Raw genomic sequence first — 21900 nt, 5'->3', positions numbered from 1 at the left:
CTGGAGCTGAACAGGGTCGTGATGAAGCTGGTGAGATGTTTGTGCAGGTGCTGTTGTTCTGCGCCGCTGCCGAAGCCTTTAAAGTGCGACAGGGCCAGGATGATGACCTCTCTGGGGTGCAGCTCCGCCCACGCGTTTATAGAGGTGAGCACGGTCTGATGCAAACAGCACGTTATTGTTCTTGTCAACATTCACATACGACATAAACCATGCTAATAACATCTTAAACGCCCTGTCTTATACTTTATTACCTTTACAACACTTACAAGGCTAAACTACATGTATACGTACTTTATAGGGTCCCTTGTTTAATTTTCTTTTTCTTTATACAGGAAAGGAGTGACAACACATCGCGAGCAGGTTAGTGGTCGAGAGTCAAATTTTAGGTTGTGTTTATATCTATATTTGTATTTATATGGAATACAGAATTTGTAATTATAATAAATACACAAATATTTATTTCTTTATTTCTTTTTTTTGGCATTATCACTTTAAATTACTCTCTAAATAATATTTTTCTTTCTCCAAAATTCTACTCTATTTTTCCATAAAGTACACATAGTTTTAGAAGGAAGTTGTATTTTATTTTTTTGTATGTTTAATAAAAAAGACCCAAAAGTCCTGCGATGTCAGAGTTTATAAAGCAGAAAGATAAGAATGCACAGTGTACACTATTAATGCTATATATTTTTTGAAACTACATGTTATATATCAAAATGCTGTAATCCAAAGTGTGTCCTGCTGCGTGACATGAAAAAACACATTTCTGCTCTTGCGTTCCTGAAAAACTGTGACGTCCTGACTGATGTTACCTCCACGTCTGTGCGTGTGAGCAGCCCGTGGTAGAAGTATAGCCTGTTGGGGTCGGGATCGTTTTCTTTGCGAGCGATTCTTAAGTCGAAGTATCGAGCCCCGGCATTCAACTGCTCAGTGATGTTTGCCTCCTGAAACAGAAAGGGCAAACCTCTTCAGTGCTCATTATAGTTCTCAAAAGTGAAGTGCTGCAACGACAAAATACACAGCTATTCCCATTTCACCCTGGAGAGACGCAGAGACCACGAGAATGGACTGTTTAGCAAGCTTTATTCGTGAGTTATTTGGCGCTCAGACCCCGGCGGAAGACGTTGCAATCATGGGCACTCCATGATCTATTTGTGTTAGATGTCTCCCCCCGGAGCCTGGAGACTGGTGGTGGTAGAGGTGAAGAGAAGGTAGAGGATGAGGGGAATGCAGAGGATGAGCTGGGGAGGTGGTGGGTCGCAGTACTGTTTGAGTGGTCGAGCCATCTGCCTGAGGGCTTAAATGTGACCGCCTGGGCGCTGATTGGAGCGGGGAGGAGTCACTGAGAGCGTTGATTGGGGATGAGGAGCAGGTGCGAGGGCCATGATGCAGACGTCCCCTGTCCTTACACCCTCCTTCTTTGGCCAGGAAAAACTGCATAACCTCTTTGGGATAAGCGCAGAAACCTGGGAGAGTCCATGGTGAAGTGAGGGATCTGACTCTCTCAGACGGACAGGCCACGCCCGCTTGAGTGCGATGATGGCGCTGGGGAGAGGGGTCCTTCCATGGTGGCCTTGAATTGAGATGGGTGGAGTTAGGTCTTCCAGGCTGAATTTACGCAGGCTTCATTACAGAGTCACAATAATAACATCTCTAGGCTAGATTCTCGATGTAATCTTATATGAATATACCTCTGTGTAGCTCATCCAAGGAGTTTGTGGACTCTGAAAGCTCTGGGGCCTCCATAATTTACGTTTGAGAGCACTTTCCGCGCTCTATCAGTGCATAGGAAGGCAACACGGGACGGACAAGGGGCAGCAACGTATGACAAGGGGGCGGCAACGTATGCGATCATGTGGTTTTGTGATGTCGGTGAATGAGCTCTATAGGGGTTGACCCGGCTTTATGGCCCAGGACTGGATGCCACGTGTGTGAGAAGGGGCAGGCTCCCTCGTCTTGGTTTATGCTCCTTGTGTCGTCGCCCGTGGATCAAGGCGGAGCTCGTATGTTTTACTTAAGATGAGTAATTCTGGCATTCAGGCCATGATGTTGTTTTGTCTCTTTGTCTTTGTCTCTGTTTGTTCTTTAATTGTTCTTTTTTTGTCTTATAGCCATTTCCTTTTCCTGTTACACATCACTACACCGTCCCGTGATGCCTCTGAAGAAGGATACAGGAAGTAGCTCAAACAGGTAAAGCAGGTAAACAACACAGTCCAATGTTTGAAAAGTAGGAGTCCAGTGATGTTTGCCTCCTCAAAAAGAAAGGGCAAACCTCTTCAGTGCTCATTATAGTTCTCAGAAGTGCTGCAACGACAATATACACAGCTATTGCCATTACAGAGTCACAATAATAACATCTCTAGATTCTCGATGCAGTCTTACATAGTTTGGATTAAACTCAAGCTCGTCCTAAATCCGTTCAGGAAAGGTCAAATGTGTCTTGTTTATGTCATTTCTTGCTTGCTCTAATGAGTTGCTGATTCTTTTGATAACCCTAATTACAAGTAACAAAAAACAAACCTCACCTGGGTCTTTCCCCACTTCATCAGCAAAGAGCGAACACAGCATAAGGAGCTATATTTCTTCAGCATGTCAGGCTCTATAATGGAACTGTTGATGTCCAGGTTGTAGCTCATGGAGTCGTGGCTGCCTGGAAAGTATCGAGAAGCTGCGTTAACGAAAACAGAGACGTGGAGTAGTTTGTCTTTCAGTTACAGGGGCCGCTTTGGGTGAGGGTTTGGGGGACGACGCCCTGCAATAGAGGTCATTCACGTGTCGTCACATGACCGCCCCCCACGCTCCCCCACGCTCATCCAGGCTCCTCCAGGCTCCTCCAGGCCCTTTTGGCCATGTTGGCCGTCCTCAGTGCGCATCTACCTATACAAGCCCATTCTATACCGCAGTCTGTCTGCTTCAATTTATGGCGAAACACGGTTCAAAGAGGCCCAAAACCTCATTCATGATATCGCACTCTTTACTATAATCACAATGGTGAAGGTTTATGTGGCAGTTGAGTGCAGCAACCGGTAAGATAAAGAAGATAAAGTTCTATCCGATACCGAGAAACACGGAAATAAGAGCGCGATGGACATAGACTTGTTCTGCGCACGCTGTAGAATTGACATCAGTTTTATTCAGGCGTAGACTCTGTTGATCTGAAGCTCTGTCGGTCACTCACTCGCGTGGCGGGAGCGGCGCACGGCGGAGCTGACAGCTGTTCAGCCCGGTGTAGGTGACCTACCCCGGGCATGCAGGCTCACCACCGCCTGCCTGCGCTGGAGCTCCGGAGAATTAACGCTGTAGAATTAACATCAATTTTATTTAGGCGTAGACTCTTTGTTCAAAATTGGGACTTGTGAACCATGGGACCAGTGGGCTCGGAGATATCTGGAAGAGTCTGTGATTTAGGCATCAAATATGGATCTGAGTTGATTGATCGCAGCTTTTCTAAATATCGACCTTTGTGTAGCTCATCCAAGGAGTTTGTGGACTCTGAAAGCACTGGGGGCTCCATAATGTACGTTTGAGATCACTTTCCACGCTCTATCAGTGCAAAGGAACGCAACAAGTGACGGCCAAGGGGGCGGCAACGTATGTGATCACGTGGTTTTGTGACGTTGGTGAATGAGCTCTATAGGTGTTGACCCGGCTTTATGGCCCAGGACTGGATGCCACGTGTGTGAGAAGGGGCAGGCTCCCTCGTCTTGGTTTATGCTCCTTGTGTCGTTGCCCGTGGATCAAGGCGGAGCTCGTATGTTTTACTTAAGATGAGTAATTCTGGCATTCAGGCCATGATGTTGTTTTGTCTCTTTGTCTTTGTCTCTGTTTGTTTTTTAATTCAGGCCGTGAAATAGACGGGGCCCGGGGCCCGTAAGTACTCAAATCTCCGGCGGGCCCGGGGTTTGAAATAGGAGGGGGCCCGCCGTGCCCCTGTATCTAAATTCCTCGAAAAAAATCAAGATTTAACTAGTAATTTGGCCATATTTGGGGCATTTTCATCGCTTAAGTTTCGTTTTGACAGACATGCCCACTTCGCAGTCTTCTCGCTTCTCATTGGCCGAGCGGTGTCCGTGATCTAATTTCGATGAAAGCGGGCATAAACATTATATTTAATTAAACAGTATAGAAAGATCATGATCTCTGGTTTATAGGAATTCAGTATTTGTGCTCTTCATATCAAATAAAAGATAAAAGTACTTTAAATTGTTTTTCATGCTAATAACGAGGTTTAAAACAACAAATGTATCTTGTTCTTATGACATCGCGATGCCGCGCGTGCTTGTGGGCCCCTGAAATTGCTGGGGGGGCCCTAACTCTTTTAGGTCGGGGGCCCCCCTGGCCCCCAACTTTGAAAATCTATTTCTCAGCCTGTAATTGTTCTTTTTTTGTCTAATGGCCATTTTCTTTTCCTGTTACACATCACTACACCGTCCCGTGATGCCTCTGAAGAAGGATACAGGAAGTAGCTCAAACAGGTAAAGCAGGTAAACAACACAGTCCAATGTTTGAAAAGTAGGAGTCCACGCTGCAAAAAAAACCTCCAGGGACTTTTTAAGATTTAAAGGTGCCATAATGTGCTTTTTTTCACGTTTCGTAGTCTATCCTAAGTGTATAATTAATAATAATAAGGGTTGTGCAACACCCTTAACATAATGGTTAAGAAATATCACCCAGACCTTGGACCCCCTCACCAACCCGGAAATGCAAACGGCTTGGTTTGATATTCGCCCCCACCTTTGGGAAGAGCTATCTGGCTCCCCCGTGTGGTGGCAAAAATCTCTTGTTAAGACAAAGAAGCAAGTTGTCTCGTTTCAAAAGTAAACTGTTTAATCTTGTGGCTGAATCAGAAAGAAACTCGTGTGGACTCGGCCATTCTCATGGAAGGCCGAGTCCACGCGTCTGTCTCTTGCCTGCTCCCCAAAATGTCTGTCCCCTTCCTTAAATCACCGATGGTCACATGACCACACACACAGAAGTTCCTGGTCACTGGTCTCTCAGATACAAAGGAACCAAGGAGCAAATGGGACATCAAAGAAACAGTGGTTTCAGGAAGGAGACAGTACATAACATTTGCATTAATTCAATTCACACGTCTTGCCTAGTGTGAAACATAACGTGGGACTTCCTAGCCACTCCAGGGAGTCCGGACATGTAAATTTCCAGGCCAAAAGGGGTTGTCAGGCTGTTAGAACTAAATCTGATTAGAAATAGAATTGAAAGTTAAAAAGTAAAGGGCCATATTATATTTTTTTTCCACAACAGACCTCTCCCGTGATAATTTAGGAAACTCGCTTTCCTAATTAATCACAATCAGAAAGAAAAAATAAAATATCACTACGTCAATACACCATAAATAAGCTGCTGTTTGGAAGAGTAAAAAATTCAAAAAATTCCAAAGTCTATCTTAAAGTTGTACACAGGCATAGGATTCATGGAGGAAACCAACAAACAAAATAAAATGAAACAATAAACAAAACATAATAAACTTCAGCAGTTGAAAGACAAATGGTCATTGTACAAACAACATAAGATTGTGAGATGAAGTAAACCAATCAAAGTTATGTAGAAACCAGATCACAATATAGAAATATTACAGTATGAAAATAAGTCAAAAAGTAAAAGGATAATAAAAAGATAAGTAAAATGAAAACCAACAACAATGTAATCATGTTCACTGTCAAAAATAAAGGTGACAATAACCAAAAGTAAAAGGATAGAAATAAAAACAAAAATCAGGTTTTATGGCCCGTTAGTGTGATGCTGATCGCGCTTTGTAAACATGGGATCACACAGGCGAACAGAATCAGAATGACTACTATAACGATCGCAAAGGCTATGAAACCATAATGTCAAAAGAATCAGGGCAAAAACCAACCCAATAGCGTAAATCGTGATTCTAAAGTTCAATGTTCTGGTTTTAGATTCAATCTTCTCATCCAGTAGGGTCCATTTAGAGCTCTGTGTGTCCAAGGTTCCCACCTCACGCGGAGGGTGGGACATGTTTGTGTCTGGAGACATGAATGTGTGTTTGTGTGAGTGTAAATGGGTGCAGATGAAAAGCAGCGCTCAGGCTTGCACTTTTATCTTGTCTTGGGCTTGTCTTTGTGTTGTCCAGGCTGTGGTTTCTGTGGCGAGCTGGGACTCTTTCCCCTCTCAGTCAGATCTGATGATTCCATGCTGCTGTCGTGTCCAAACCCTCTGTACGTTACGTGCGCCACATTTGCGTCTTTGGCTTTGTTGGCTCTGCTGCTGCTGTTGTTGCTGCTGCTGCTGCTGCTGCTGCTACTGCTACTGCATAGAGTGTCATAATGGCGTGTGTGCCTGTACAGTTCGTTGAGCGTTGGTTGCCCAATGCCGCACACACAAGTTAGTTCAATATTTCTGACAATGTTCTGGCTCGGGTCTTTGAGTTTCGCCCAAACAGTGGACCACTCGCACGGCGTGTCCAGCGTTTCTTGTATGATCCTCTGCTTCTCTGAACGAAGTGGCTCCAGTGTAGTTTTCTTCAGATGTTTTGACGGGTTTGACTGACTGAGAAGGAGGATGAGCCCAGCTGCGCCGACAGGTCCACTCTGTGTAAAGAGAAAAATTCTGCACACAGTAATTTGTTCTTTTTGTTGTTGTGTGTGTTATGTTGTAAGTGGAGGTGCGGATGTTTGTGTGTGTGTGTGTGTTATGTGGACAAGGATTTTCGCTCTCTCTTTTTCACATTATTACAGTTTCCCAAAACTATATTGCATACATTCAATATTTCATCAAATAATTATAAAAAATCCAAAAATCACAAATGTGTTCAATATCTCCTTTTTTTTTTTTTTTAACATCAACTCAAAATATCTCAAACTCATTCAAACAGTATCCAGCATCTTTTCTGCAGGGTCTACCACTGGCTACAGTTTTTTTTTTTTTTTTTTTGGTGGAATTATCACAAACAAAGGATCTTACGAAAAATACATAAACTTCCGTCCTTTTTCGACGGGAACTTAAACACAGCAGTTTCGGATTTAGGGTACACAATGCTTGAAAACAATCTTATTTCCCCCCCCTTTTTTTTTTTTTTTCTTTTTTTTTCTTTTTAAGAAGAACGGCACATAGCAGATTTCTAACAGCGCACACAACGGGCTAAAACAAAATTACAAAACAAATCAATAAATAAAAATGTTAGAGTTAAAATTAAGATTCCAATCCAACTCGAATTAGGATTGGCGTCGTAATCTAGCACACAGCTCTAATATTTTGGAGTTACAGTTAGAATTAGAGCTTTGTTTAATCACAGAGTTTCAAACAAAGCGCTAACTCATTCACACAGCTCTAACTCAATCATAATATATTTGTTTCTGAGTTACAGTTAGAATTAGAGCTTTGTTTAATCACACAGAGTTTAAAACAAAGCCCTAACTCATCCACACAGCTCTAACCCAAAAAATTGTTTAAATACAAAATTTAAAAAATAAATAAAAAAAATAAAAATGGAGTTGGACTCCGAAAACACGTTACACGTGTAAAAGTACATACAATCAGTTGGACTGATTTAAAAAGGAGTTGGACTCCGAAAACAAGTTACCCGTTGTGGCTAGGTGGCTATCTTACAGATTATATTTGCACACAGTTCTTTTATTTTTTGAGTTACAGTTAAACTAAAAGACATGTTCTATTTAGAACATGTCTTTAAGTCATTCACACAGCTCAAACCTAATTGTCTTCATATATATATCCTAGTCTTACAATTGAAATACAAAAATCAAAACAAAACAACTCACACACAAGGTCCTTTTCACCCAGCGCCGGAGTCCTTTCTCCAGGGCCCCTGTGATGCAGCCCTCACGTCTCAGAAGTGGAGATACGAGGCTTAGGTGGCAAAATTGCTGAATCACACGGTCCCTGGAAATTGGAATTGCCGGTCGAGGGAGTTTGTCAACAACGCCAAATTGTGGTGGCAAAAATCTCTTGTTAAGACAAAGAAGCAAGTTGTCTCGTTTCAAAAGTAAACTGTTTAATCTTGTGGCTGAATCAGAAAGAAACTCGTGTGGACTCGGCCATTCTCATGGAAGGCCTTGTCCACGCGTCTGTCTCTTGCCTGCTCCCCAAAATGTCTGTCTCCCAAATCCTCCCCTCCCACCTCTGTCCCCTTCCTTAAATCACCGATGGTCACATGACCACACACACAGAAGTTCCTGGTCACTGGTCTCTCAGGTACAAAGGAACCAAGGAGCAAATGGGACATCAAAGAAACAGTGGTTTCAGGAAGGAGACAGTACATAACATTTGCATTAATTCAATTCACATATCTTGCCTAGTGTGAAACATAACGTGGGACTTCCTAGCCACTCCAGGAGGTCCGGACATGTAGATTTCCAGGCCAAAAGGGGTTGTCAGGCTGTTAGAACTAAATCTGATTAGAAATAGAATTGAAAGTTAAAAAGTAAAGGGCCATATTATATTTTTTTCCACAACACCCGCCCAACCCGTGACGTAGTCTCAGAGCGCGTGTGTGCCCCGCCCACCCGTGACGTAGCCCCACAGCTGTCTGCTCCGCGCCGCTCCTGCCGCGCGACTGAGTGAGAAACGATAGAACTTCAGATTACTTTGAGCCGAAATAAATCTGGTGTTTATTCTACAGCGTGCGCGGAACAGATATATCTATAGATCTATATATATATATATATATATATATATATGATGACGCGGTCCTGTGAACACCCCCCGTCAGTTTGGAGATTGGAGGAAAGGAGATAGTTTGTAATATAGCTAAACACTGCGGGAATCAATCAAAAACACTGGGTACATATATGAAGCACAAATAGCAATGTAAGAAGGTTAAAAGCTCTGAAAAGTCGATTTTGCATGTTATGGGACCTTTAAGAGATGACTGAAATCTGATCTTATAAACTGATACAATAATGATTCGTTGATATCCAATTCTAAGCCTGATTATTAATGGACAAATATTATGCATTGTTTTTTTATTTTTATTGTCCTTTAAACATGTTTTTGAGTACATTTACAAAACAGTCTTGGGAGATGCCTGCGGGATTGAGTTTTGGCGCCCACTACTGGTTACAGAGGGAATTACAAATTAAAATAAATATTTCAATTAGTAGTCGTCCTGATGTGCTGACCAGTCTGGAGAGGATTTATGGACCAAAAAACAGCAGAAGAATCTCAGAGCCTCACCACACATCGAGAAAACGCCACACATCGAGAAAACGCCACACATCGAGAAAACGCCACACATCGAGAAAACGCCACACATCGAGAAAACGCCACACATCGAGAAAACGCCACACATCGAGAAAACGCCACACATCGAGAAAACGCCACACATCGAGAAAACACCACACATCGAGAAAACGCCACACATCGAGAAAACGCCACACATCGAGAAAACGCCACACATCGAGAAAACGCCACACATCGAGAAAACGCCACACATCGAGAAAACGCCACACATCGAGAAAACGCCACACATCGAGAAAACGCCACACATCGAGAAAACGCCACACATCGAGAAAACACCACACATCGAGAAAACACCACACATCGAGAAAACACCACACATCGAGAAATCAATACATTTTTTGGCTCTATATTTCACAAATATTTGCAAAGTTTGCCATTATTGCACATGAAATGCCTCATTTTTAAATGAAAACATGACATGATTTCCTACATTATGTGACTAAACTACACGAGAACTGACAAATTAATATCTATATGAATCTGGTACAGAATCTGATCTGACATTTAGGGTTTTAGGCTGGTGCACGGATAGAGTCTCTCCCCCACTCTCGTTCTCCCTCTTTCTCTCTCCCTCCTTCTCTCTCTCTTTCTCTCCCTCCTTCTCACTCTCTTTCTCTCCCTCCTTCTCACTTTCTTTCTCCCCCGCTCTCTCTCTCTCTCCCTCCTTCTCACTCTCTTTCTCCCCCACTCTCTCTCTCTCTTTCTCTCCCTCCTTCTCACTTTCTTTCTCCCCCGCTCTCTCTTTCTCTCCCTCCTTCTCACTCTCTTTCTCCCCCGCTCTCTCTTTCTCTCCCTTCTTCTCACTCGCTTTCTCCCCCGCTCTCTCTTTCTCTCCCTCCTTCTCACTCTCTTTCTCCCCCACTCTCTCTCTCTCTCTCTCTCTCTCCCTCCTTCTCACTTTCTTTCTCCCCCACTCTCTCTCTCTCTCTCTCCCTCCTTCTCACTTTCTTTCTCCCCACTCTCTATCTTTCTCTCCCTCCTTCTCACTTTCTTTCTCCCCCACTCTCTCTCTCTCTCTCTCTCTCTCCCTCCTTCTCACTTTCTTTCTCCCCACTCTCTCTCTCTCTCTCTCCCTCCTTCTAACTCTCTTTCTCCACCGCTCTCTCTTTCTTTCCCTCCTTCTCACTCTCTTTCTCCACCGCTCTCTCTTTCTCTCCCTCCTTCTCACTCTCTTTCTCCCCCACTCTCTCTCTCTCTCCCTCCTTCTCACTTTCTTTCTCCCCACTCTCTCTCTCTCTCTCCCTCCTTCTCACTCTCTTTCTCCCCACTCTCTCTCTCTCTCTCTCTCTCTCCCTCCTTCTCACTTTCTTTCTCCCCCACTCTCTCTCTCTCTCTCTCTCTCTCCCTCCTTCTCACTTTCTTTCTCCCCACTCTCTCTCTCTCTCTCTCCCTCCTTCTCACTCGCTTTCTCCACCGCTCTCTCTCTCTCTCCCTCCTTCTAACTCTCTTTCTCCACCGCTCTCTCTTTCTTTCCCTCCTTCTCACTCTCTTTCTCCACCGCTCTCTCTCTCTCTCCCTCCTTCTAACTCTCTTTCTCCACCGCTCTCTCTTTCTTTCCCTCCTTCTCACTCTCTTTCTCCACCGCTCTCTCTTTCTCTCCCTCCTTCTCACTCTCTTTCTCCCCCACTCTCTCTCTCTCTCCCTCCTTCTAACTCTCTTTCTCCCCCGCTCTCTCTTTCTCTCCCTTCTTCTCACTCGCTTTCTCCCCCGCTCTCTCTTTCTCTCCCTCCTTCTCACTCTCTTTCTCCCCCACTCTCTCTCTCTCTCTCTCTCTCCCTCCTTCTCACTTTCTTTCTCCCCACTCTCTCTCTCTCTCTCTCCCTCCTTCTCACTTTCTTTCTCCCCACTCTCTCTCTCTCTCTCTCCCTCCTTCTAACTCTCTTTCTCCACCGCTCTCTCTTTCTTTCCCTCCTTCTCACTCTCTTTCTCCACCGCTCTCTCTTTCTCTCCCTCCTTCTCACTCTCTTTCTCCCCCACTCTCTCTCTCTCTCTCTCTCTCCCTCCTTCTCACTTTCTTTCTCCCCACTCTCTCTCTTTCTCTTCCTTCTTCTCACTCGCTTTCTCCACCGCTCTCTCTCTCTCCCTCCTTCTAACTCTCTTTCTCCACCGCTCTCTCTTTCTTTCCCTCCTTCTCACTCTCTTTCTCCACCGCTCTCTCTTTCTCTCCCTCCTTCTCACTCTCTTTCTCCACCGCTCTCTCTTTCTCTCCCTCCTTCTCACTCTCTTTCTCCACCGCTCTCTCTTTCTCTCCCTCCTTCTCACTCTCTTTCTCCCCCACTCTCTCTCTCTCCCTCCTTTTCTCTCTCTCTCTCTCCCTCCCTTTCCCCCTGCTTTCTGTTATATTCTGTAATATTAGTCTCACACCTCTCAGCTCATATAAGCTACACTTTCGCAACCTCAAACCTAAAAATCCTTTCAGAAGAATCATTGACATACTCCACATTTCAATCTGCCAGCGTAAATTCATTTCAAGCCATACGGAAACGTTTAAGTTTCATTCTAAAGCACGTGCCCCTCAAAATGTTAGTTCACGTCCCTGTAAAAAGATAAAAAGATAAAAAGTAAGAGAATTCCTACCGGGAATGACCAGATGCCACAGTGGTATGTTGTGTTTGTCCGGAGGAAGGCTGCACATCCAGTCACTGTAACGTTCATCTTCAGATCCATTTGGTTCCTTCTCTTTCTTTCCTGACGCCATCTGTTTGCAGCACATGTATCTGCAACGATTCAGACAAGTCCTACTCACCTGGGCGAGTGTACAAGGAGTGACTGTGGCGTCTGAGCGTCGTTGTCATGACGTATTTGTACCTGTGCAAATGCAGGTTTGACCAGGAGGCGTGGCCAATCAGGGAAAAACAAGTTCCTCATTCCATCGTTTTGGGTTTGTCTATAACACTGGTGGAAAGTGACAGAATAATAGACAGATATATCACAATAAAACCCTCCATCTGTTAGAAATGTAATGTTATTAAAATGCTGAAAAATTATGATAATACGTTTTCAGTCAAAATGATCCTTATTTATGTTCCATTTTCTTTGTTAAGTTTTCATTTTGACAGTTTGACTAATGCACTGAGGCATTATTATTATTGTGTCAAAAATCTATTCAAATATGACAATACAGTCATTTTATTTGTAGAGCAAGTTTCACAGAGAAAGACTCACACAGTGCATCCCAGATTAAAACAATTAAGAACAAACAATAATCGGACAGTAAACAGTATTTTATTTGATATGTTTTTAATGCACGTATAGATATAAAGAAGCAGTGAGTGGGCTTGCATCTCCACAAACCTGACTCCTAACTTTGAACTTAGAAGTAGAGATTTGGACCATAGAACCAGAGAATGCAGAATACATATCATTTATTTCAGACAAGATGGCCGTCGTCATTTTTCACCAGGTAAATCTGCAGTGTTTTTAGTAAAAACAACACATAAATAACAATAACACTTCTTAAAACATACAGTAGGTTAGGACTAAACTAACCGGTAAAACGTGTTAGCACAGATCAAACGCTTTTTATGTTTATTTTTGTTGTTTAATCTATGCGTCTTCGAGTCTCATTTCTAACCGCTAATCGTTTTTTTTTTTGTTTATAAAATCCAAAAATTGCAGTGTAATATTGCTCAACTTTCTCAACCCTGCTCACTCTCAGCTCCCTCCAAAATCCACGCCTTCCTCTTCTTTGGAATTCCATCTTGGATCGCTCTCCTCGCTCCATCTTCGCTCCTCGGTCTCTCTGTGGCCCAAAAGTCATTCTCATTCCGGAACATGTGCAGTATCCTCTGTGCGGCGTCGGCTGAATGCGAGCTCCCAGAATGCCACGCTCTTCTCCGGGGAAGCGGCGGCGCGAATCCGGCGGCTGGGGACGCGCTACGGCTGCTGCTAACGGACGATGGTTTGGTCGCTCCGAAGGTGTTCCGGCGCAGGTGCGGTTTGGGAGGGAACGATTCGGATTCAGAGAACGAATTGCGCGTTCGCCGAGGTACGTTTGTCGAACTGCGCGTACGTTGGCCGAAGAAAAGAGATGTTGGCTGCAAAGCGCTTGGGTGGAGGAAGCCCGATCTTCTTTGACGAACGTCTTCGGTCGTATTTGGTTCGACATCGCTCGGTTTTTCAATGCGCTTTCGAATTCTGGAGGCTTGTCTTTGAATCTGCGCGTCTTCGAGTCTCATTTCCAACTGGTAGACTTCTTCCGTTATTTGGTTCACGCGGTGGAATTGTGCGAGCATGGCGGTGACGCTTGGTAAAAGGCGATCAAGAGAAGGCGGTACATCTGATTTGGTTGCTGACAAAGTTGAATCTTCAGACTTTATCGAGAGGGAAGATAATGGGCGAGGAGAGGACGAGCGGAAAGAAGGTACAGAGGAGGAGATCGTAGATGGACGAGAATTGGGTGATGCTTGGGAAGGAGGGACGTTCATGCCTTCGAATTTGACCCTGTGTCTGAACTGGAGAAGTAAAAAGGATCAAATAATATAATAGTGTTTTTTGAGCATTTGTAATTAACTGGAGGCACAGGTCGAGGGTTACGTACATCTTTGGCCTTGGTTAGCCCCATCCACAGCTTGAGCCTCTTGATGAAGAACTCCACCATCTCATAGTCTTGTGGTTCGATAGTTGGTCGGAACATCTCGGCCTTCTCTGACCTGTAGACGTAATGTTCTATGTCATTGTTAAGTCAGACGTGTCCTATACCCTTCTCTCGACAATTTGGGTTCTTCGTGGTTTCATGTTTCCTACTTTCACATTGTGCACGCTACGCATATTTCCATAGGACTAACTTGTTTTAAAGATGATGCTGATGGTATTTCATGAGCCTGGCTGTACACAACAAAGTCTGCTCTACAAGATATAATCTCAGAATCAGAAACAGGAACAAAACTCACAAACATAGGAACTTGTGTGTGCATTAAGGTGCAACATACAACAATTCATTCATTTTCTACTGCTTGTTCCCGTTCGGGGTCGCGGATGACAGGAGCCTATCCCAGTGACTTTGGGCCTTTGGGTTTACCCTGGACAGGGGCCAGCTCGTCACAGACACCACACAAATGAATACACTTTAGAATATGGAGATAGAAGGTAAACACTGACTGTTAATACTCGTCAGCAGATGATGAACATGCAAACGACACAATTTGTTTGTCAAAAATTGTGTTTTTCTTTTTGCTGTGTCTTTGAAATGGATGGGACAGACCATTTGTATGTATCAGACGTGTGTGCAACTATTCTAAACATGTCACTTCTGAAAAAGTCTGTTCCGCATTCAACTGAAGGCAAATTGGATTGATCTGTCTCTATATTTGTCTATTTTGCTTTTGCCATGCTTTCTGGATTCATTCCTAAACTGTTATTCCCACCTTGGAATTACAATCAATCCAAGCAGCACCAGACAGACGGTGATAACTTTTACCTGTACGCCCGGATGAGAACTGCTCCACACATCCGAGCCAGCAGCCAGAGCGTCCCAGCTGTGAGCACCAGGCTGTAGAGCGAGCCCAGGTGAGGATGGACTCTGCACAGACTGTGGACGGCTTTGTGTCCCCTGAGGAGGGACAGGACAGAGACCCACGCCTGCTGCAGGGACACAAAGCCCTCTACTGTGTCAGCAAACACCTGCAACACAAGATACTATTGTAGGGGGACAATAACAGTGCACTGCAAGTAACGATTATTTTGGTAATCAATTTATCCAGGGACTTTTCTTTTGATTAATCTATTTGTTTAGTTTGTGAAAATGAGCTTTTTAATAAATTTGACCAAAATGAAGTTAGAGATGCTGCTCAAGAACATCTTCATAGAGTATATTTACAACAAAACTATGTTTTCAGTAGAAACACTACATTTACATGTAGGCCATGACCCCAAAGCCACATCGTTCAAGTTCGTCCCGAAAATTTGGGCACTAACTAATTTGATCATATTTGTAATCTCAAATATATGTTCCTTACTGGGTAAAACGTTCTCCACCTGAAACTTGCACAATAGCGAGATACAAGAGCCTGAAGTTGGGTAAATGCTCAGATTTGTGATTTTTTGGCATATTTGCCATTTTCAAGTTACTATTACTAGATAACAAAAATAGATGGAAATCTCAAACTCTGTCAGCTCTTACTTGAGAAAGTGAATTGTGAAATGTGGCAAAAAACTGTTAAAAGTTAAAATTAAAAGTTTTTAATAGCTCTTTTTGAAAATTGGAATTTGTGGCAATTTTCCGTTTATTCATGTCCAAAGTAATACAGCTACATTGATGATACTCTGGAATCCTTTTATTGGTAACAATGTGTAAGAGCTGACCGAGTTTGAGATTTCCATCTATCTTCGTTATCTAGTAATAGTAACTTGAAAATGGCAACTATGCCAAAAAGTCACAAATCTGAGCATTTACCCAACTTCAGGCTCTTGTATCTCGCTATTGTGCAAGTTTCAGGTGGAGAACTTTTTACCCAGTAAGGAACATATATTTGAGATTACAAATATGATCAAATTAGTTAGTGCCCAATTTTTCGGTACGAACCTCTGAGCATCTTTTGAGGTTGGGGTCACTAATGTTTCTTTAGTCACTTTGGTCAATTACAATTGTGTCTGAATCATAAAACCTCTTCATACAGCTCATGGAATGTTTTGGAGTCTGTATAGTTCAGAAAATGATTAATTGATTACTAAATTTAGAGACACTTCAATATGAATGTTGTTACTTTTTCAGATATCCCATATTTAACCTCTTGTTGTGGCCAATATTTGCCAATACAGATTGATTGTATTTCACAGAATAAATGTTTACTTTTGCAAAAGATATGTATATAGATATAAAACCAGAATGTATTTTTTCTGAGATTAAAAAAAAAAAGTCGCATAAAAATCCAAACATATTTTAGCATAGTTGTTAAAAGGATGTTTTTATCACTCGAAAAGGCCTTAAAAAGCAAGCATTCATGCAGCTTTAATTTACATGCCTCTAGTAACAACCTTCAAGAATTTCATCATTGATAATACTGAAATGATCTATCTCTATCTATCTCTGTGCAAGAGAGTTCATTATAAAGATGTGGGCGATGATCATGTTCATTCAGACCCTTTCAAACTGCTGTTGGTTCAGTATGAGCCAGTGGTGTTTGTGGTGTTACTCACGGCGATGGCGAGGCTGGTGTAGCACGTCAGCGTTAGCATTAGCAGCAGCGCGTTGGCCAGCAGCTCCCCCCGGGCTCTGTGTAGCACCCTGCCCATCACCACCCACCTCCGCACGAAGCGCAGCGTGCCCAGCAGCTGCGGGCGCACACCGGAGTCACAGTATTCAGCTTGTACTCTCAACTTCCAGGCACACTTGTCTCTCATTTTTAACATTGGGTACGGATGGAAAAACAAGTGTAAAATGAACTCATCTCTGATTTCTGACCAGAGAGGGTTCAAACGAGGCTAAAAACAATAGTGGCTAGTGTTCAAGTTGAGGTGGATCTTGCACACACACCACATCAAACTAAAACTAAACCTGGACAAGACCAGAACAGGACCAAACCTACACGTCTGCAGTACGCCAGGTCTGAATTGGGCTCAAACCAGGAGGCGTGGAAGCAGATTTGAACCGGCAACCCTACAGTTAGAGGTTGAAGGCTTACAAACTGTGATTATGTGTTTCTACTTCCAGTTTTTCTTACAGTTTACTGCTTCTTTGAACTTGTTTTCTGTCTTTTATTAGCCTTTTATTAGTTGGAATGGGAATAATCCAAACCCAATAGGCTAACTAGTCTCGGTTTAGTCCTATTTTCTTTAGTCTTCTGCCTGTTGTAGTGTTTTAGTAACGCTTGGGAAGTCCGTATGCAGTGAAAGTATGCAGTTGGAAGTTGATGAAAGAAAAAGAGGTGTATTCACCTTGAGGACGAGCAGAGTGAGAAGAACTGCAGCACATTCTGAGGAGCTCTGAGAGAGAAAAGCCGCGCGGTGGAAGTCAATGAAGCGATGCGTCTGGTGCTGAAGCTGAAGGAGGTATACGAGGAACAGAAGAGTATTTCACACAACAGAACACGCACGGAATGTCCTGAACTTAGAAAGAAGCGCACAAAAGGCTGTTCCAGTCTAATGGCAGAGGTGGTCGGCAATTTTACTCTTATGTGCTTAAAAAAGTGGTAAACAGAACGAGTTCCTAATGCATTCTGAGCATCTGAATTAACACGCTAACAGAGAATAATAACACTCTATAATTAGGGTCAGAATGAGACCGCTGTGTGCTGTCGACATCCAAGAGCTGCTTTCATACACTGTACAGTTTGTGGGTGCAATGTCACTCAGTAGTACGTTTGTTGGGATTTGGCTGCTTTATTTTGAAGATTATTTTTTATTTTTTTTAATGTGCATCTTAGGAGTGGTCAACTGTATTTTATCATTTTTCTATGACGCACAAGTCACATTTACAACACTCATAAAAAAGTACTTTCACTACTAAATAATTTCTTCACCAAATACTTACTTTACTTTAGGCTGAGCAAAATAATATGTCTGTTTGCCGTAACCCGATCGACCCGGTATGAAACTTGCCGACTGGAAAAAAAATAACGTCAAAATCTTTTATTTTTCAATTATTTCGCCGACTCACCGACAGGTCTTTCCTAAACCACTGTGTCGAATATTTTTATCACGCTGGTAAACCTATCTTTCATCTCAAAGGACTGATGACGCACTGCGCAACGCATGTGCGTCTTCATATTCAGTCCCCCACATGCTTCTGTAACAAAACAAAACACCTCTGTCGGCGCCACTGACGTGTCCATAGTACATGTCACGCTCTGTCAGGGTGTGAAATTTGACCTACGCAATGCATTCTGGGATTGAAACACCAAACATGGCGGCGCCCGTGTCCCCTGCAGGTTCCCCCCGCTCGCCTTCGCTACCAAAATAAAGGATAGCGGTCGATTGAAATATCTTAAAATCGTGAGATTTAGTCTCCCAATCCGGTTTATTGAGACGTTTTCCGTCATTGACTGTTTAAGCCTGGTTAATCCTTCAAAGTAAAAAAAATAAGAATTTGCCTACCGTCCGACCCAGATGAAAAATGTTGACTCGGGTTACAGCAAACAGACAATTTATTTGGGGCAGCCTTACCTTAATTCAAGCAATCTATATTATAATATCTATAATATTTTTACATTTATTGGAGTAAAATGTGAATGTGTGTATCTGTACTTTTACTCAAGTCATGAAATGCAGCACAGACATGTGCAGTTTGCAGAAAGCGCGCAGATATGGGAACAAATCAATCTAAAAGGGATGTGTCCGTCCCGGAGACGCCTGTCATGCTGCAATGTCAAATAAATATGGGAAGGAGTGTTTGGAATGCTGCCCATGTGGTCCGATAAATTTGGATTTGGCTTAGTGTTTTTTATTTTTATTTAGTTAATTTTATTGTATTTCTGTTTCTGTAATTTCTTTCGTGATTTGAATACATTTTTCCTGCTGTGTGAAGCACTTTGAATTGCCTTGTGTATGAAATGTGCTCGACAAATGAACTTTCCTTGTCTTACTTATATGTCTAATATGTCTTTAAAGTGTAAATAATAAAATGACAAACTCCCTCCTAAAAGATCGCGTTCAAAAAGACAAATTCCTTCCAATCTAAGTTTCTGTATAAATGACATTTGACCCTGACTTTATCATAATCTTTTACCGTACCTCAGATAAACAGCTGCGTGCCACGGACAGGAAGTGGAGCTGCAGGACGCCTGTTGCCACGGACAACGAGCTCAGAAGGAAGTGGAACCAGCGAATCCAGCGGCACGCGAGCTGCACGCGCTCGGTCCGGGCCGAGTACAGCTCTGCACCCAGCGTGAGAAACCCGCACAGGACCAGCGCCACCTGAAGGAGCCACGGAACACAAGGCGAAACGTGTAAATGGCTTAAGACACGGCCAAAACATGGAATTACAAAAAGTTACAAATCAAGAGCCTTAGTGGGCCATTCTATATTTCTTTTCTTGCGATATAGACAGCCTTTTGTGCATTTACTTTGGATGTGTGCCTCTTTAGTCACAGCCTTTCCCTATTACATCAAGGGGACGCCTACGACTCTGGAGCGCATTGGTTTGGTCCAAAATGTGTAAAATGTGTTTTTGTGAATTGCTTAGCTCCAGGTCATGACTGAAACGTACGATTCAGATACAATTTAGATTTGATTGAATGACGATAAGTTTGTCATAAGTTCTGGAGCAGCACCTCTTCCACGCCCTTCCAGCGGCTACACTATTTAAACACCAGGGTCCCACACGTCTGCGTTCGTGTCTCCGTGCCCCTCCCTCTCACCCTTGTTTTATTCAGTTTAATCTCCGGATGGGGCCCCAGGAGTCATGGTTTAGTCTTGTTTAAATAAATCGATTTGCATCCGAGTCCTGATGCTGTGGTCCTTGCTAGTGAATTTAGAAGTTGGTTATTTTTACGATACATTCTGCAAATTTTGCCATAAATGTTGTATTCCTGCACGTGTTTTTGTGTGTTTAATGATGTTTCTTGTGGCGGGAGTGACATGTGTTGTTACCGAGAGAGCCGTCTGAAGGTCCGGTGGTGAGGAGGACGAGGAGAAGGAGGAGGAGGACGAGGAGGAGGGCAGGAGCAGAGCGTGGATGGACAGGCCCCGGGTCACTCTGTGGAGCCGGGTCAAATGCAGCCGCACACACACGCACAACCACAGGCCCGACTCGGGGTGGTACTGGGTCCAGCGCAGCGACAGAGAGCTGAGGAAAACAGAAACAGAGACTTTGGAGGTGGATTTTTCTAGAGAAGGAGTCAAATGTCTTGGATTTAGGTCCAGATGGTGATCCTCGGCTTAGATTGAGAGTTTGTGTTGGATTTATTAAAAATGTTATCTATACTAATGTAATAATTAAAGGTTGAATGGACGATTTTTTTGGCCCAAATCTGAGTCTTGTTTCCTCGTGGCGTGGACTGCTGATTAGTCCTGCCACGTATCAATCATAAAACACACCTACCGCTCACCTGCAGCCGCGTGCGGATCGTCCCCCGAGAGCAGCACGGTTCCGCGTGTCTAAGCGCATTGATCTATCATGATGTAGTTCCCTCAGTGTACGGGACAAAATTAGGACGGAGATAGACAGTTCGAGTTGACTCATAAAAGACGGAAATCTACGGGAGACGAGAGATGTGATGCGATCCGTCGCGATAATAAACAAACGCACGTGTGTGTTGTATCGGTCCGCACGGGGGAGTGCGCATGTGCACTTCCACCTGCGTTCTCAAATCGCCGAAAAATCGTCCATTGCGCCTTTAAGTATACTTTGGCTGTGTAACCTTTTGTCCTCTTCAATCTTGCCCTGGAGACAGGCGTGCTGCTGTCTATCAGGGAGGAAGGTGTGTGTGTGTGTGTGTGTGTGTGTGTGTGTGTGTGTGTGTGTGTGTGTGTATTTTCCTGTCTAAATAAGGCAAGGGGCCAGAGATGAAAGTCTGCAACAGCTGTTTTAACATAATTATTCACCTGTGTTTTGTGTCTTGTCAGAACTGTATTTTACCCTAACCCCTTTAGAGCAGTTCTGACCACGTGTGTGTTGAGGCAGTCTTAAATAAAAAGGAGAAAGTGGGCAGGAGCGTGAGAGGGTGAGTCAGTAGAGACTGCAACGCTTTTTCCCCATATCCATTCTCTCACCGGATAATTGAACTTATTACTGTTTCGTTGTTTCTTCTTCTCTCTGTGTGTATTCATGATTGGGGTTGTGCATATTTAGACCCATCAGTTTGTTTGAAAAATAAAAAAAGAAACATTCTCTCTCAGTGGATGGAGGCAGCCTGGATGTCACATGATTGTTTAACCCTAAGTATTTGTATTATATTTGGGGACAAGTTCAAGCCAAACCGTTGTAAAAGTACAATTTTTTTTATTTGTATTCCTATGTTTTGATTTGTCAATATGAATGTAACTTAAAGGTGGTATGGACGATTTTTTCAGCAAATCTTTTATCATATTTCCTCGTGGCGTGGATAAATCATTTGTTCTGCCACGTATCAATCATAAAACGCACCTACCGCTCACCTGCAGCCGCGTGCGGTTCGTCCCCACGTTTTCGCGTGCCTAAGTGCATGGATCTATCATAATATAGTTCCCTCAGTGTACGGGGCAAAATGAAGACGGAGAAAGACAGTTCAAGCTGACGCAGAAGTGGACAGAAATCTATGGGAGACGAGAGATGCGATGCGATCCATCGCGCTGATAAACAAACGCACGTGTGTGTTGTATCAGTCCACACGGGGGAGTGCCATGTGCACTTCCACCTGCGTTCTCAAATCGCCGAAAAATCGTCCATTGCGCCTTTAACCCGTGCAAATGTGTTTTCAAATTTACAAAAGTGTCAATCAATGCTTTGATTGGCCATTATACAGCAGCTATAACTTCATCCACTCATGTCTGAACCAGGTTTAGATTTAAAGTCTCCTTTGTCCTAGAATTAAACAGTTCTGATATAAAAAAGTTGAAGGTGTTCAAATACTTATTTTTCGCAATAACGATTTCCTCACTGTAACGTTTGCACAGACACAGTGCGGTGGTCTGTAACTCATGACTCATACATCAAGATAAGAATGGAATCACCGTCCCAACCCTCATAATCCTTTCAGTTCAGGGGTTCAAACAGGCTGAATAACACAGAACACAGAGACTGAC

At 43.3% G+C, this 21900-nt stretch overlaps 2 protein-coding genes across 2 annotated transcripts in view; both read right to left on the bottom strand.

Moving 5' to 3' along the window:
* Window positions 1-11938, bottom strand: part of LOC140368784 (PI-PLC X domain-containing protein 1-like) — a 13874-nt gene extending 1936 nt beyond the window's left edge. Inside the window, exons 1-4 of the mRNA XM_072455841.1 lie at window positions 11818-11938; window positions 2526-2650; window positions 813-944; window positions 1-155 (exon numbers count right to left, since the gene is read on the bottom strand). The exon at window positions 1-155 is cut by the window's left edge and continues 16 nt beyond it. Coding sequence (XP_072311942.1) covers window positions 1-155; window positions 813-944; window positions 2526-2650; window positions 11818-11938 — 533 coding nt within the window. The remainder of the gene's footprint in view (window positions 156-812; window positions 945-2525; window positions 2651-11817) is intronic.
* Window positions 11939-12830: 892 nt separating this feature from the next.
* Window positions 12831-21900, bottom strand: part of pkd1b (polycystic kidney disease 1b) — a 37912-nt gene continuing 28842 nt past the window's right edge. The window contains exons 22-28 of the mRNA XM_072455840.1: window positions 19768-19963; window positions 18910-19092; window positions 17116-17220; window positions 16378-16512; window positions 14660-14862; window positions 13781-13892; window positions 12831-13694 (exon numbers count right to left, since the gene is read on the bottom strand). Of these exons, the coding sequence (XP_072311941.1) occupies window positions 12879-13694; window positions 13781-13892; window positions 14660-14862; window positions 16378-16512; window positions 17116-17220; window positions 18910-19092; window positions 19768-19963 (1750 nt within the window). The 3' untranslated portion in view covers window positions 12831-12878. The remainder of the gene's footprint in view (window positions 13695-13780; window positions 13893-14659; window positions 14863-16377; window positions 16513-17115; window positions 17221-18909; window positions 19093-19767; window positions 19964-21900) is intronic.

This window comes from Eucyclogobius newberryi, unplaced genomic scaffold (assembly GCF_026437365.1).
Source record: "Eucyclogobius newberryi isolate DKJ021-1_F unplaced genomic scaffold, fEucNew1.0.hap1 SCAF_20, whole genome shotgun sequence".
In the NCBI taxonomy this organism is placed as follows: domain Eukaryota; kingdom Metazoa; phylum Chordata; class Actinopteri; order Gobiiformes; family Gobiidae; genus Eucyclogobius; species Eucyclogobius newberryi.
This window is presented reverse-complemented; position numbering and strand designations above follow the sequence as displayed.